This window comes from Drosophila ficusphila, unplaced genomic scaffold (assembly GCF_018152265.1).
Source record: "Drosophila ficusphila isolate 14025-0441.05 unplaced genomic scaffold, ASM1815226v1 contig_198, whole genome shotgun sequence".
Classification (NCBI taxonomy): Eukaryota; Metazoa; Arthropoda; class Insecta; order Diptera; family Drosophilidae; genus Drosophila; species Drosophila ficusphila.
The window spans coordinates 3,008,697-3,024,065 of NW_025064092.1; the positions used below are offsets into that span (position 1 = coordinate 3,008,697).

General features: G+C 43.0%; 3 protein-coding genes across 5 annotated transcripts; 2 read left to right on the plus strand and 1 right to left on the minus strand.

Moving 5' to 3' along the window:
* The first annotated feature begins 289 nt into the window (after positions 1 to 289).
* Positions 290 to 7,153, plus strand: LOC108095567. 3 transcript variants are annotated; one of them, XM_017196714.1, is made up of 9 exons: positions 290 to 375; positions 1,277 to 1,605; positions 2,066 to 2,214; positions 2,728 to 3,201; positions 3,292 to 4,685; positions 4,758 to 4,866; positions 4,931 to 5,214; positions 5,305 to 5,446; positions 5,512 to 7,153. In XM_017196714.1, the coding sequence occupies exons 2-9, from the start codon at positions 1,281 to 1,283 to the stop codon at positions 6,691 to 6,693; spliced, it is 4,059 nt and encodes a 1,352-aa protein (XP_017052203.1). In that variant the 5' UTR covers positions 290 to 375; positions 1,277 to 1,280; the 3' UTR covers positions 6,694 to 7,153. The 3 variants fall into 3 exon arrangements, with proteins under 3 accessions (XP_017052203.1, XP_017052204.1, XP_017052205.1); XM_017196715.1 differs by having other exon boundaries at positions 2,728 to 2,919; XM_017196716.1 differs by lacking the exon at positions 2,728 to 3,201.
* A 745-nt stretch (positions 7,154 to 7,898) lies between these two features.
* LOC108095568 (protein rhomboid) lies at positions 7,899 to 15,318 on the minus strand. Its single transcript, XM_017196718.2, has 4 exons — positions 14,807 to 15,318; positions 9,639 to 10,000; positions 9,205 to 9,547; positions 7,899 to 8,742 (listed from the first exon to the last, which is right to left on the minus strand). The coding sequence occupies exons 1-4, from the start codon at positions 15,044 to 15,046 to the stop codon at positions 8,434 to 8,436; spliced, it is 1,254 nt and encodes a 417-aa protein (XP_017052207.1). The 5' UTR covers positions 15,047 to 15,318; the 3' UTR covers positions 7,899 to 8,433.
* Positions 10,218 to 11,652, plus strand: LOC108095569. The gene is made up of 2 exons (XM_017196719.2): positions 10,218 to 10,421; positions 10,971 to 11,652. The coding sequence occupies exon 2, from the start codon at positions 11,024 to 11,026 to the stop codon at positions 11,603 to 11,605; it is 582 nt and encodes a 193-aa protein (XP_017052208.1). The 5' UTR covers positions 10,218 to 10,421; positions 10,971 to 11,023; the 3' UTR covers positions 11,606 to 11,652.
* Positions 15,319 to 15,369: the final 51 nt, after the last annotated feature.

The window sequence follows — 15,369 nt, forward strand, 5'->3', positions numbered from 1 at the left end:
TTGATTTAAAAGTCTAGGCCAGGAGGAGTACTTATCAATGACAGGAATTATCAATTTAGGAATTGCGTGTATTTGGGATTTGAAAGAAAACTATATCGATGCGAAAATCAAAATCTTTATTGCGTTAGATTACCATTTTAAAGATATGTACATAAGTATGTATATTTGACTTTCAAATCGTTTGGTTCAGGTTCAAAGGCGCTCTTGGAAAAAACGTATGCGATATTTCGGCACAAAATATCGTGATTTTTAAAAATATTATCAATATATCGATATTTTATTTGCGACATCCCTAAAAACAGCGTTCTTTTCATTTTAATTTTTTTCTTAAAGCGAGTGGATTCTTGTTGTGGTAATTATTTTTGTACGGAAGAGGTAAGTGCAACAACTAGAGAATGTGCAACGGCTACGGAAAGTGTAAAAAGTGCAATTTGCGGCCTCGTTTTTGGCGTCTCGTACACACATACACAAAGGCACGCTGATTCCTGCGTCCCAAGTTCGCGTTACGCCGAGAATATATAAAAGACAAAAGAGCAGTAAATGGAAATATGGCTTAATAAGTGGTTTAAAGTGCAATAAAAAATAACTGAAAAGTGTGATTTCCACAACTTCCTATTGTGCATTTGATAAAAGAGCGCAACAAGCCGTTTTTTTTGCAAATCCGTGCGTATGTGTTTGTGTGTTTTCATCGGATAAAATGCATACACAAACTGAGGGGGTAGCGATCAAAGCAAAAACGGAACATAAACAAACCGCTGCGACGCGCGCACAAATACATGCAAGCAAACCTGCGTGTACCTGTAAGCTCTTCTCCAAAATTTGTTGAGGCTGGCGCGCGCATCCAGATGCACAAAGCTCTGGCTGCATCTACAGATTATGCCACCAAAAAAAAAAAATTATGAGCACTCAAATTTGCCAAGAAGCAAATAACAACAGTCAATACTGCAGTTGAGTAAAAGTTCAGCGTTCGATATGTTTACTGCAGTTGCATATTTAACATCATAAACTTTAATTTCCTTAAAAGAAATCCTGAAAAAAGGCAAGGTCATCCAGTTTTCATAGCTGCCCTGTCATTTATGGTTCGGTTTTGTGGCATTCATAAAAACAGGTGGCAACTTATCAACAGTGCAAAACAAAATAAGCGGCACATGGTGGTGATGTCCTTTCAATTTCAGATAAATAAATTTTTTGTTACTAAAACATCGGTACTACTTAGCCTTATAATAAAAGTTTTAACTAAGAATACCCTGTTGACTTGTTCGCGTTTCTTTTAAAGCGATATGAGCTCGGAAGACGACACTTCCGGACCATCAAAACCGCGCACCATGACGCGATCTCCACGCAGCTCCAGCAGCGATTCAAAATCACAGCCCTCGTCGCCTCCGACGACCAGCAAGGGAATCGGTTCCAGATCCACATCCGGAGCCACTAAGATCGGCGGATTAAGTCCCGGCGTAGGACTTTCGGAAAATGCCAGTTTCAAGGCCATGGAGACATCTGCCAGTGAGCTGGATGACTCGACGAACTCTTCATGGCCGCACATAAATGGCCACAGCCACGATGACTCCAATAATTCCGATCAGCCAACCGCAGCGGACACAAATGGTGAGTGGAAAATATGTTTTCTGTTAAGAATAGGTTAGGTGTGTTTGGAGTTCGGTAAACATATTCCTTGTTTTTGACAAGACGTACATCTCGTTTCCTCTCATTAGGCACGTAACGAAATGTCCTTTTCATGAAAAGCTAACTTGAGCGAGCAAGATGGATAAGTTATTGGCCCGCAAGAATCGCTTCCATAACAACCAATGAGAGTGAGCGGGATGCTTGGTCTGTCATAACATGTTAAAGATATTTGCACGTTTACAAAACATTGTTTTTGAAATCTGCGATGAAGGGAAAGTGCACTGATTGCGATAAATAATTGGCATTCCTTGAAGTAGTATGCAATGTTATATCAAGAAAGTGAATTGGTTTGTAAGTCTTGATCTAGCCTTGTCACCTTCTTCTTAAATTAAACATAAGAACTTCAAGTCAGCATAGTTAGTTATACCTTGTTTATTTTAAGGCGATCCTGGTAAGTCGAAAAAGAAGATAAAGAAACGTCGGTGCAGCATGTCTGATGATGAGGCTCTACTGGGGTGGACAGGCAGCATCCCGAGTATGACACGCATGGTTATCGAGGATAATAGCTCCGATGAGGATCCCAGCGATGAGGTGAGTAGCGGGTTGTCGGAGTCGTGGAGCAAGGAAGCGAACCTGGAATATCCCTCTGTATACTTCAAGCATGGGCTAGTAAAATCAATTACCACCTATATTTATGATCTCTTGTTTTGATATTATTCATTATATTTTGTGCTCTATCATGATATCATTTATTTTAAATCCAAAAAAAAGTTGATGTATTCAAAATAGTAATTGTAAATAATTAGGAACAACTCAGAAGCTCTTTTTTTTGTACTCAAATTACATATTCATTGTATATATGTTTGTACAGACATACCTTGTGTGTAGGCAGGCACAAGGGGTTATCTATTTGCATTGCAACAAAATTGAGTATACGGTATACAGAGGGCTATGGCTGCTCCTAATTCTGTGTATGTTGTGTAGAATGCGGAATACGGCATTTTGTTTGTTCTGTATTATTGTATGTATCAACCGTGCCTGTGTGTGCCCATCTTCTTAATCTCACACTCAACCGAACGAATTACAACCACCACTCGACAATAGGCGCTGAGAAGAGCACTCAAGACTGGTCTGCGGATTTATCCCAGAGAGGTGCCGCGCGAGGAGACAGCGGCTGGTGGTTCCACAGAGTCGACGGCCAAGGAGCAACATGAGCGGCAAGCGCAGCAGCAGCAACAAGAGCAGCAGCAGCAGCCATCGCTAGCATCGCCTCCAACGCCGATGATGACATCGCCGGTAGAGTCGTCCTCTCTGTCCTCCAACTCGAACTTGACCACCACATCGACGCCACCTGGACAGCAACGAGAACGCGAACCCGAACCCGAACCCGAACCGGGACAGCCAAACACTTTAGTAGCAACTGGTACAACTAGTACAAATCGAACTACAACAACAACAAATACGACAGCTTGCAACAGCGACAACAAGAACAACTCCAACGCTAGTCCAACAACAACAACAACAACAACAACCACAGCCAAAGCATCGAGCATGCAACAAACAGAACTAGACAACCAGGTGGAGACAAAAACCAAAGATTCTGCTTAGATTCGGGCAATTCCATAACCTAATAACATTGATATATTCCCCTTGTGTCGTCCCAATTAGAAGAAGCAGTCGATGAAGTCACAGGACCAGCAGGAGCAGAAGGAGAAGTCTTTAAACACTCCGGAGCAGCAGCAAGAGCAGTCGTCGCAGACAAAGGAGCAGCAGCAGGAGCAGCCAGCGAAGACCAAGGAGAAGCAGCTAAAGCAGCCGTCAGAGGATGACGATCGAACTGAGCCGCTTGCAATGGACGAGGATGATGGTAAATCAAAAACCGAGAAGTTATCTTCGTCGCCGCCATCGTTTTCCGGTTCCCGAAAGCGCTTACTAAGTCCCACTGGAAAACAAGCCGACGATAAAGTTGAAGAGAAAAAGAATAGAGAGGAGAACAAAATCCCCGAGGATAATGACCAGATAAATAGCCATATGTTGACATCACCGCCGCCGTGGGTTTCGCTCTCTCGTGCACGTAAACGCGCATTACTTCCTGTTAGAAAACCGATCAACCAGGCGGTGGAGGAGAATACGAAGAAGGATAAGGAGGAGGATGTTGACAAAACGGCTGAGAATGCTAACCAAACGGTGTCCATTCGCTTCTCACAGCGTGCCAAATCGCTTGGTAACTCCCTTTCTGAACCGCAGTTGCCGCTGCGCACTTCGCGCTCCAGCAGCCATGGTCACCTGACCGAGGATCAGACTAAATTGGAGAAGGAGGAGATTGAACCCAAGGAGATGATAAAGCGCAAAGCGGAGAAAAAGCTAAGGGAGTCAGAGGAGAACTTGGCGCCAGAGGAAAAGAAGTCCAAGCCAGAGGAGGAGCAAACCAAGAGCAAGAGCAAGGAGGAACTTGTAACCACCAGCAGCAGCAGCAGCAACGATAAGCCAGAACCAGATGTTGTCACCACAGCTGAGGCCATGCCACCACAACCCGAACCACAGGCCTCGACATCAGCGCTAAAGTTAAAGGCCACCGACGAGTTCTATCGTCTGCCCTTTGCTTACGGCTGGAAGCGTGAGCTCGTCCTGCCCAGCAACGGGAATCCCAAGCGTCGCACCGGCGATGTCTTCTTTATTGCGCCCAACGGACGCAAGCTGCGCTCACGCGAGGATATTGTGCCCCTGCTGAAGGGCGACCTGACCATCGAGCACTTCTGTTTCCAGCGGCTGGCGCAGGAGGCGGGACCGGAGTTCGAGTTGGTGCGTCGAGCTGTGCCCGGCAATGTGTCGCATCGCAAGTCGCTGCAGCTGCATCAGGACAAGTTGGCCACGCAGCTGGTCACCGGGAAGCGGGTGTCCAAACCGAAGGTGCCCAAGGGAGCGAGTCCGCCGAGCGAGGGATGGACCTCCACCATGGCGGTCAAGGGAAACGCTCGTGAGATGGCCTCCGCCAGCAACGGCAGCAGCAGCAGCTCGAATGCCAATCCATCGGGAGATTACAGTTTGACTCCCAAGCGCAGGTAGCTAAGTCATTAATGCAACTTTCTTTTGAATCTGCTAATCATTTGCTCACCATTCCCAACCTCAATTAGCTTTGCGAATAGACCTTCGGCGCGTATGATCCATGAGACCTGTTTTTCTTGCCAGGTCACTGTGCAGTTGCCCAAAACCCAGCGGAGCTCCAAGGGCAAAATGTGTCAGGTGAGTTTATCCTTGGGTTATCAAAGGAATAGATACAAATAGGAATCATTTGCTCTCCCTGCAGAACTGCCTGATGAAGGGGAAAAGGAAATCTGAAACGGGCGAGACACAACCGGTGGCTGATCAGGATCATCAGGATCGCGATGACCAGACTGAGGATGATGAGAAATCCAGTTTGGGCAGCGGCTTGGAGATCGGCGAGGAAATTGAGGTATCCGGCCAGAATCCACCGGCGCATCTGTTTAACAATGTGGGACACAACGGGTCGAAGGAACAGGAGGTGGTCGTGATTGGGGGTCGGAAAGCCATAGCGATCAAGGCCGATCCACCGCGCCAGCAAGTTAAAGTGTGAGTCGGTTTAGTTCCAAGGCTAAATGGAGCCAACGAAACCCCCAACTAATGGTTAAAATTCTATGGTTTATCGCATTCGATTCGCAGTGTTCCTCGCCAGCCGGAGAAGAAACATCCGAAGCGAATGGATGAGAAGAAAAAGTCGAGCGACGAAGTGGTGCTGAGCCTGGGCGATGCCCACAATGGCTGTCAGGTGTTGACGGCCATCATGAAAACAATGAATTTGAAGGTACACAATGGTTTGCTTACTTTTCCATTAAGTAAAATCTACAATAAATACAATTTTCGCTTTAGGAACGGGCCAACATGTCGAAGGTGTGCAAAACCTGGGCAATGGTCAGTCGCGAGATGAGCGTGTGGCGTTCGGTTTGTCTGCGTGACACGCACATCAACAACTGGGTTTTCCTGCTGCGCGATTTGGCGCGTCGTCGCACTCGCGAGCTGGACATGATGGGCGTAATAATGGCCACGCCGCAGTTGCGTTTAACCGGCGATCTGCGTGTGCTCAAGTCATTGCGAGTTTTGCGCACCGACACCACGGATGCCGAGTTCCTGCACCTAGTCTTTCGCTATCTGAACCAGCTGCTGGAGCTGCGGACCACCTGTATGAGTGGCTCGCTTAGTCTGTCGCATCTGGAGCGTTCGGAGGAGCTGCGCGAGCTGCGAGTTCTGCGCATTCGTATGACGGAGCCGAAGGCAACCATAAGTTCGCTGAACACGCTGGGAAAACTGAAGAAACTCACCGAATTGAGTCTCTGTGGAGTGTCGAATCTGGGCAAGATGAATGTGCTGCTGCTGAAGGAGCTCACCAATCTGGAGTCACTATCCCTGGGCTTCTGCCAGGGTGTGAACTGCAGGCTGCTTGGGACGAGAGTGCTGCCCGCCTTGAAGGCGCTGCGCTCGTTGCGATTGGAGAACGATCACAGGGGCATGACCGCTCTGCCCGTAAACGAAATAATGCGCGGCGTGTCCCTCGCTGGCGGAGTTAGTCGCCTGGAGTTGGTGAACTTCGATGTGGACGAGGGTTTCAGCGCAATGCTGGCCGATTGCCCCAGTGTTTCGGAGCTGCTGCTGACCCCCAAGTGCATGCAGAACACGGCCAACATGACGAACTCGGTGATCCAGGCGGTCAACGACAATGCCAGGCAGTTGCAGGTCTTCCGCCTCGGATTGGTCGCCCAGCTGTTGAGCGCCACTGGAGCGCTCTACAAGGGACCGGGCAAGGACGTGATACCCGTGACACGGCCCGTTCCAGGTGTTCCCGCCAACGATCCACTCAATGCCTGCCAGCCCGAGGACAATTGCTCCGAAACGGATCACAGCCAGTGCATGGCGTTTGTGCCCAAGGAGCGTCTGGAGCTGATACTGCACAACATGATGCCGCACGCCTGGCTTTCGGTGGCCATTGTGTCCATGTGCGCCACCACAAAGGTGAAGTTCCTGCGCCGCCCAGAGGCGGCCAAAAAGGAGAACTAAGAGACGGGGGGAATGGCTGCTCACCGGACGCCATAAGCTAGATTTAAAGTAACACAACCCTCCCTCAACCAGAGAATGCCAAGACTGAGTCTTCGAGAGCCATCACATACACAAAACCCACACCTAATCCTAAACGGAAACCCGCACCCAAAACGACCAAGAAGAATCGTTTTGAAGTGCCCCCTACTTTTAGTTTTTTATTTTCCTTAAATGTACCCTATTTTTTAATGAAAAATACCTTACATTAGACTAGAACAGCGTTTAAAACGCGACTTTGTCATAGTCACACTGAAGTGAACTACAAAATAACAACTATTTACGGCTGGACAAGAACAGAGCTGAATTTGTTTGCCATTTGGCATATTATTTTCTAATATGTTTTATAATCGGAACAAATGTTGAATAGGAAAAAAAGTAATAAAGTGGAAAATCTCCCTAGTGGGAATTTATTTTGACTAAATCGATATAACCAAGATTTTGGGAAATGTTGAATACGGAATTCAACGATATTTTTAAATAATAATTACTAAGGAGTGGATTATTCGATAAAATTTATTAATGTTGCCAGTTGAACTTTAAATTTAACTGATATGTTAAGTAATTCAGAAATCTTCAATGGGTTTAAAGGGTCCTCCTCATTTTGAAGACCACATTAAACCTATTGATTAAATGAAACAACTTAACTGACCCATTTGAAAGTATATATATAAATATCGCATTTTGAGATTTAAATTTATATTTGTAAATTTTTTAAGTACTTAAACACTTTGCCAATTTGAATGATTGGTGTAAAGTAATAAACTGCGAGCCAAGGCCGTATTTATTAGAGTAATACAAATGTTGCAAGTTGAATTGTAAATTCAACTTTACTTGTAAGTACTTAAGACCATAGCTATAGAAATGTTTGGTCTCAAGTAAGAAGATCAAATCAAACTATTGCTTAAGATTTGCTCCTTTACTGACTCATCTACAAAAAAAAAATACTTGTAAGTGTCACATGATGAATTTAAAATTCAATAATATTTGTAAGTACCTAAGCATGTAGCAATTAGGATATAAATCAAAATATATAGGTCTGGTTGGTCCTGAATTTACAGATCAGACCAAACTACTAAGATATCTTGAAATATGTACGAATGTATAAATGTCATTGATTTCGCCGCTCAATTAAAAGTGAAATCCAAATGTAAAGTAAAACACTTAACTTTCTCCATACAAAGACATTGTTTTTATTGCATTTTAAATATAAGAGCTTAATAATAAATCTCCAAAAATATACAATACACTTTGTTTAAAAATATTACTCATTATTCTTGATTGCTTTTTAATTAATAAAAAAAGGTATTGACGAAATGTACACTACAAATGCATCTGAGTTCTGTTCTCTGTTTTGGTCTCGGGTCGGAAACCCACCCAGACATTTCGTTGCGTCATGTAGATCAAGATCATATATACTTGCATGTGTATAAATATATAAAAATACGTTCACCGCTCCACGTACGGTCGGGGTGATGCTGCCATGGCAAGGAGTAAGAAAATAAATTATGTTTGCAGCTGACATACTATATAGTATAGTAGGCACATGGTCGGAATTGGGAGTGGGAGTGGGATTCGGCGTGGCGCGGGGCATCCCTATATAGATACTACTATCAAAACTGTTCGTACTGCAGCCTTGGCTCAACATCGAAGTGCACTTTGGACATGGACATCTAGGCTACGGCTCTAGGCTAATCTCTACGGCTAGTTGTACTCCTGTTTGGGGAAGTAGTCGGGCACAAAGACGTGGATGATGATGCCGGTGGTCATGAGGGCGAAGTACACGATGACGGCCACCCACCAGAGGATGCGCTCCCAGCGTCTCACCTCCAGGTTGCGCAGCACCCCGATCCCCACCAGCAATCCGGCCACCGCACCCGACAAATGCGCCACGTAGCCGATCTGGTCGCGCTGGTCGGTCAGGTGGCGGTACACCGAGGTGCCCAGATCGGTGAAGCAGAAGACCAGGAAGGCCAGCAGCTGCACGATGGCGTACTCCATCTCCGAGTAGTTCTGTGGAAAGTTAAGAGTATTTGGTTTACTTTTGAATCTTTGTTTGCTCATTAATTAATCAATACATTTGAGCAAATAATACAGAATGATTTAATCTGCTATTCTAAATTTAAAAACCAAATAAAGCCAAGGAACTCGAGAATTGTCACTGCCTCATCCGAATATAATTAGTAATTTAAATTGATTACTCAAAAGTGAAATTACTGCAATCAAAAAAGGGTAATAAAATATAACAAATAGGAAATTTAAATAATATTCAACTTAAATTTATTACATGATAAAAGAACCAATTATGGTTAATTAAATAAAAAACAAATCCAGAATAATTAAAAGGAAAAGATAAATTTTACAAAGAACTGTTAATATAATATATTGAAGTGACAAATCAAAATATAATATATATATATACATACATAGATCTCATTGGATCAGTTAATCACTTAAATTAAATCCCCCGCTCACCATTATAATCGTGGCAATGTGCGCCGTGATCAGGGCATATACTCCTCCCGAGGCGCCCGCCAAAAAGATGCGCGGACTGGTGAGCGATGTGCCCATGGATCCGGCCAAGACGCCAGCCAGATAGACGAGGCCCACGCGCCACCAGTGATGCACCAGCTCCAGGGCGATGCCCAGGAATATCTGGATGGTCAGGTTCATCATCAGGTGCATGATGCCCACGTGGACGAACATGTAGCTCACGAAGCGCCAGCCCTCGTAGCGCTTGTAGGGATTATAGATGAAGAGGGTCGCCGCCGGACCACTTGTGCTCTCGCCAATGCGATCCTGGTAGTTGGGGTCATCTCTGCAAGGAGGAGATGGGAAAGATTTAATTTCAGAAGGTGATTCAATAAATGCAAAGGTAGTGGCATGTAAATCACCAGCGGCTAACTCACTGAAAGTGAATGACGTCCACCAGGAACATGATGATCTCGATGATCGAGAAGATGACCATGGTGAGCGGTGGCGGGCAGATGGACATCTGCTTCTCGTAGGCTCCATCGGGCTCATCGCCCTCCAGAGGCTTGGGCGGCGGCACCACGTAGCGACAGTAGCGGGTGAGCAGGTTGCGCACCATCCACTTGTGGCGCAGCGACATCCCGTAGAACTCCTCGAAGTCGAGGTGGCCATCGTTGTCCTGGTCGCTGCGCTTCAGGATCTGCTCGGCAATATAGGCAGGGATGTCGCGGCAGTAGCCATCCGATATCAGCTCCTTCAACTCGTGCGTGCCAATCAGACCGTCTCTGTCGGAATCGTGCTTTAAAGAGGGAGAAAACAATGATATAAGTATCCTAATTATGTAAATATTATATACATATTCTTAAAGACTACAGCACAAAAACAAAAAGATCATAGAACTCATTTTATTATAACTTTTAACTTAGTACATTTTCAAATTCAGAACCAAGTACACCTTGCAATCCCATTTAAAGCCTTGTTCTTAACCAAAATCGTATCGCAGTGAGCTTTGTATAGTAGTGTCAAGGTGGATTTAAAGAGGAACTCAGTTCATAGTTTCGTTTCCGCCTGGGCGGACTAACCCGCACCAACACAAACACTCAATACAATACAATTTCGGATCAACCCACCCATATCCAAATTAATCCATAGGTAAGAAAGTTCAAGATTTACAGAGCAATATACAGAAACTCAAAGGATTGTTCCCAACAATATAACAGGTAAGTATCATCGCATTCTTTGGAGCTATTTATGTATAATTAAATTCCTTATGAAATGGAATACTCTTTTAATGCGAACGACTTTTTTCGCAGTAACGTATCATATCAAAATACAAATAGTAATATTTTGCTTACCTCGGAAACCTTCCCAAAGCTTCCGGAGAATAAAATGTTAATAAACTTTTTTCGGAATCAAAACTAAATTGGAGTACAACTTTGTTTACCTTAGCCAGCTGCCTCCGGAATTCTTTAGAAATTCGCGTATACCTTTTGCAAATATGAATTAAGGTTTCTTACGAAAGAAATGAAACTTTTTAATAAGGGTTGAGTTCGGGGATTATGTTTGCGAAGCTCCACGTCTTTAATTCTTATGAAAATCACAACGAAACGTATTATTGGTGCTAGCTTAATCACAATAAACTGTTTTCGATTTAAGCGCTAGTTTGATCAAATCAATTTTGGGTGGGAAAATAGTTTATAGTACGTTGCCCAAATCAAATTTAAATTACTGAAACTATTAAAGTACTCTATTCTCTATTTAATTTGCAGTAAATCCCTGTTTCTGGTTTCCAAACGAAGTTCGATTGCTTAAGCTCTTGAGGATGTCGCAACTGGTGCAGATGACCCACCACATGACCAGCTGGCTGGGCTTGACTCCGGCTTCCCCCTGCGATAACCTGGCCACGCAGGATGCGGATGGGGAAGTGCTCCAGGAGTCGTCTGGCTTCGTCACCGTTCTGGTTCTCTACTTCGTAATCACTGCCTTCTTTGCGGCCCACAATCTCTGGACATCGTCCGCCGGGGATTTGGAGAAGACACGAGTCAAGCGGGGACTGGTGGCCATGGAGCGACGACAGGTGCAGCGTCACAGAGTCAGGAGTGCAGGGTCACTTCGATTGCCATGTTGGCTGGTCAAGCTGCCCTCTCTAATTCGCGGGGTGATCTCACCCAATCGTCCACTTATCCTCAATCAGCGAATGCGTTTGCGCAGAAAGAAGGAGCAGGAACTGAAATCGGAGAAAAGGTTGCCGGCTTTGGAGGAGCAGGATCCCTCGACTCCATGGCAGGATGCCATCGATGAGGAGATGGCGATGTCCAACTCTCTCGTCCCTCAACCGCAGAGGTCAACCTTCTTTGACATTCCCTCCGAATCCGAGTTAAACAAATCCAGCCAACCCAACTAATCCAAATCCCACTGTTAAACTTCATTAAAAAGTCGTAAAAAAAATAATGATTACAGTTTGACTGATTTTCCCCTTTTGGTTGTTTCACTCGACACTTGCAACATAATAGCAAATCCAGTCGCGCCGAAAAGTGTCCATAAAAGGACAGGAATGCCACAAATCGAGACGAGAAACTAGAAATCCAAAACGAGGCTAATCAAAAACAATTCGAAAGCCACTTGGAGTTGCACAATTGTCACTTTAGTTGAAGGAGAGGAATAACACAAAGGTCAACTTATTTATGTATTAAATGATATATACCTAAATAACTGATCTTAACACTGTTTCAAATCATTTCCACAGAAAGTTCCTTGACGCTTTTCCTTATCGTTCATGGTCGACTTGTAAGCCATAAAAACATTTGTCATAGATAAACTCTGCACTGGACTGCTTTCCGGCAGATTCAATAAATAGTTTACGAAAGAGTAATTTGAGTGACTTATAAAATAGTTTTATGCACAGTCTTTGTGTTTATAAATTTTGTAGCTCAGTTTAAAAGAATTAATTAACACAAAGCCGCCGACAATTAGCACGACAAATTATAGAAACCGGGAAGACAAAAGGAGATAACATATGTATAAAGCAAAAAAAAAAACATTAGTTCCACGAAAAGAAGATTAGCAAATTTACTATAGGCAATCAAAAATAGACAAGTTAGAATGTTAAAGAAAAAAAATAAAAGTTGGACAACTGGACGGTAAGCCGGTAATTTGTGTTTTGAGCGGATTGATTAATTCTTAAGTAAGTGATTTTATCGGTAAGCATTACTAGGTTTTGTTATATCTCTTAATGAAGTATTTAAGAACAACTGAAATATTTACAGACAACTTAAGATACGTCGTTTCTCTCACAGAGTTAATGATTTACAGCTTAGTGAAATACTAGCACCAAAAATGGTAGCAGGTATTTTCTCATATCAGAAAGGTTTCTTATCTGTGACATATCAACATGATATTTTAGAAATATCAAAATGATACAGTGCAAGTACAAGTTCCCTAACTTGTATATTTTTAGTCGAAATTCTCGTGTTAATCTAAATTGTAACTAATTCTTATTATTAGTGTACCTGTTTTTGGTAGATTTAATTACTCTCTTCTTTTTATATAACTAGTTCAACTTGTTAGCAAAGTTGAAATGCATTTTAAAATTGCAAATGTTTGGCAGAGAAAATTATTAAAGCTAAATGACTTTGAACAACTGCTGCTGTAATTTGTTATGTGTTTTATTTCGGTTATATCACAGTTAGATTGTTGAACGAAGGCTTGGTAAACCTAAAACCCAGTATTTGCCCCTCTCTTGGCCACTTGAATGTTTGGAGCGAAAGAAGCCAGATAAGATTGCCAACGAGAAGGAATGTGTCTGGAATGCCGATTTCCAGTCGGATCGGATGGGATTGGATTGGGAATGGGAATGGGAGCGAGCAGCTCATTTGCTATGCTAATCAAATGCCAACAAAAAACCATATTTGCTAAAATGTTTCTGGAGAACGCTAAATGGCCAAAAGCGATTGACCAAATCGTAGGATCTTTCGTGTTGCCGGGTGCCATGGGTGAATCAAGAGGAATATGCGTACATTGAAGCATTCGCAGAAGCCCAGAAATCGAATTGATAATGGAAAACCAAACAACAAATGAAAACAGGTGGGTGTCATCGGGGGGACGGTGGGCCAGTGGGGGGTTAAGTGACTAACGCCAGCGAAGAAAAAACACAACGAAGACAGAACTCAAAGCGAGCAAACAATAATTTATAACCGGTTTTTTTTTTATTCGCCGCCCCTCTGTCACGATAAGAAAACTCCCTCCCCCTTCCAGCCCCCCGGTTTCCCCCACGTTTTTCAATGTTAAGAAAACAGAGTGCAGCAAAAAATAGCCCATAAAATTAAATAGAAGTGCAAAATTGAGGGACAGCGGGTTAATCTACCAGAAAAGTGACTAAAATAAACGAATTATGTCGGAGTTTCGTACACAATACTTGTGCTAATGATTAAACAAGTAATTTCTACTGTATTTAAGCGTAATAAATTTATAAACCTCTACATAGATCTATATTTAGACTTGTGTTTTTGCAATGCCACGAATGAAATACGAAATTCTGAGTTTTTCGCCCCTAGGTGCAATATTTAAAATGGTTTTGTCATCGGATTTTTAACTCATTGAGGGTCTTTTTTGTTTACATATCTTTTGAACTGAAAAATCACGTTTTGGAATGCATCATTTATGCATTTTTTTCCCCTCATTTCATTAATTTATATCGTTTTCGTTTCAGATGGAAACAAAAACAGCAACGTTTAATATTAAATGTACGTTAACCGGTTTTTTTTAAGATCGATATAGAGTAAATGAACGACTTTGTAAAGTGGTAGATTTAGATTAAAATTTGTTGTTTTTGTCGGAAGAAGCACATAATATCTTGTTCAAGCCAAATTTAAAAGTTAACGTATGTTTATGCAAACCAATATTTGGCTACAATGTTTCCTTTGAAATTTTGTTTGTCCTTTGTTTCGTCGCGTGTTCACTAATGGGTTAAAGGTGGGGCTTTTATTGGGGGAGAGCGAAGAGTGCCGCACTAGCGGATCGATGCTCAGATGATTCACCAAATCCAACTTTCACCAAGGGTGAGAAAAAGACGGCTGTAAACAAGCAACTTCATTCACATTCACATGTGCGTATGTGTGGAAATGCCGGCTGAGTGTTTTAATTACGGTTGTTCTTTTGCAAGTTCCCATGGGCTGACATTAACCCCACTGTTGGGGCAATTTCTAAAAGGGGGGTTTTGCATGACTCTGCGTCTGTTTGAGTTGTCATGGAAATATAATAACTCAACCTTGGGTGCAGTGTTATAAGGTGATCTTACAATTTTTTAAAATTTGACAGTTACTAATCCATACTCTTATTCGGTACTTTTATGATATTATGATATGTTGCAATTAAAAAAAATTTAATTAGTACCACAATTTTTTCTACAGAAATAGTCTAATTTTTTTGATGAAACTATTCAAATGAAATATGATGTTCCTATTTGTTCTGCTGGTTTTATAGATTAACGGTCGATTTCTTCCAATTTTTTTTAAATATTTACACTACTGCTAGTGCAATTTCACAAGATTTTGCAATACAATTAAACCTACTGTTAATTTGCAATAACTTAACTATTATCCCTTACCTTGTCGAATATCTCGCGCATTTTTCGACGATCCTCGGGTTCGACGACGTTGTTCTGGTTAAGGGGAATTTCCTCCATATCGATGGTGTCCTGGCGCAAGGTTTGTGGACGGGAAGGGGGAGATCGGCGCTCCGGGGGAATTGTGGGATAAAGGCCATTTTCGACGTCCCGCTGTTGCTGCATTTGCAATTGTTGGGCGGGCGTTTGACTTTGCTGACGATTCACCGTCTTCACGGGCATTTTTTATCACTTCAAGTTCTGGCCGGGATTTCGATTTGAAAATGTAAATCCCTTTTTAGCCCACTGTGAGAAACCGTTACCGTTAGCCAAAAAATGCAATTACAATTCTCATTGCCCGTGGTTTGATTTGCGATAAGATTAAGAGAGGGCAATAAAACGCGGAGCACCTGAAACAGCGGAGCGACACACAAAAAAAAACGCAACGCACCAAAACCCAAACTTCGGACGCGAAAAAAGACAACAACTGTTCGCGGTACAGTGCTGCCAGATGGGGTATTAGTGTTCCCCAAATGCTTTAGGATGCCCCAAAATACTGAAATCAA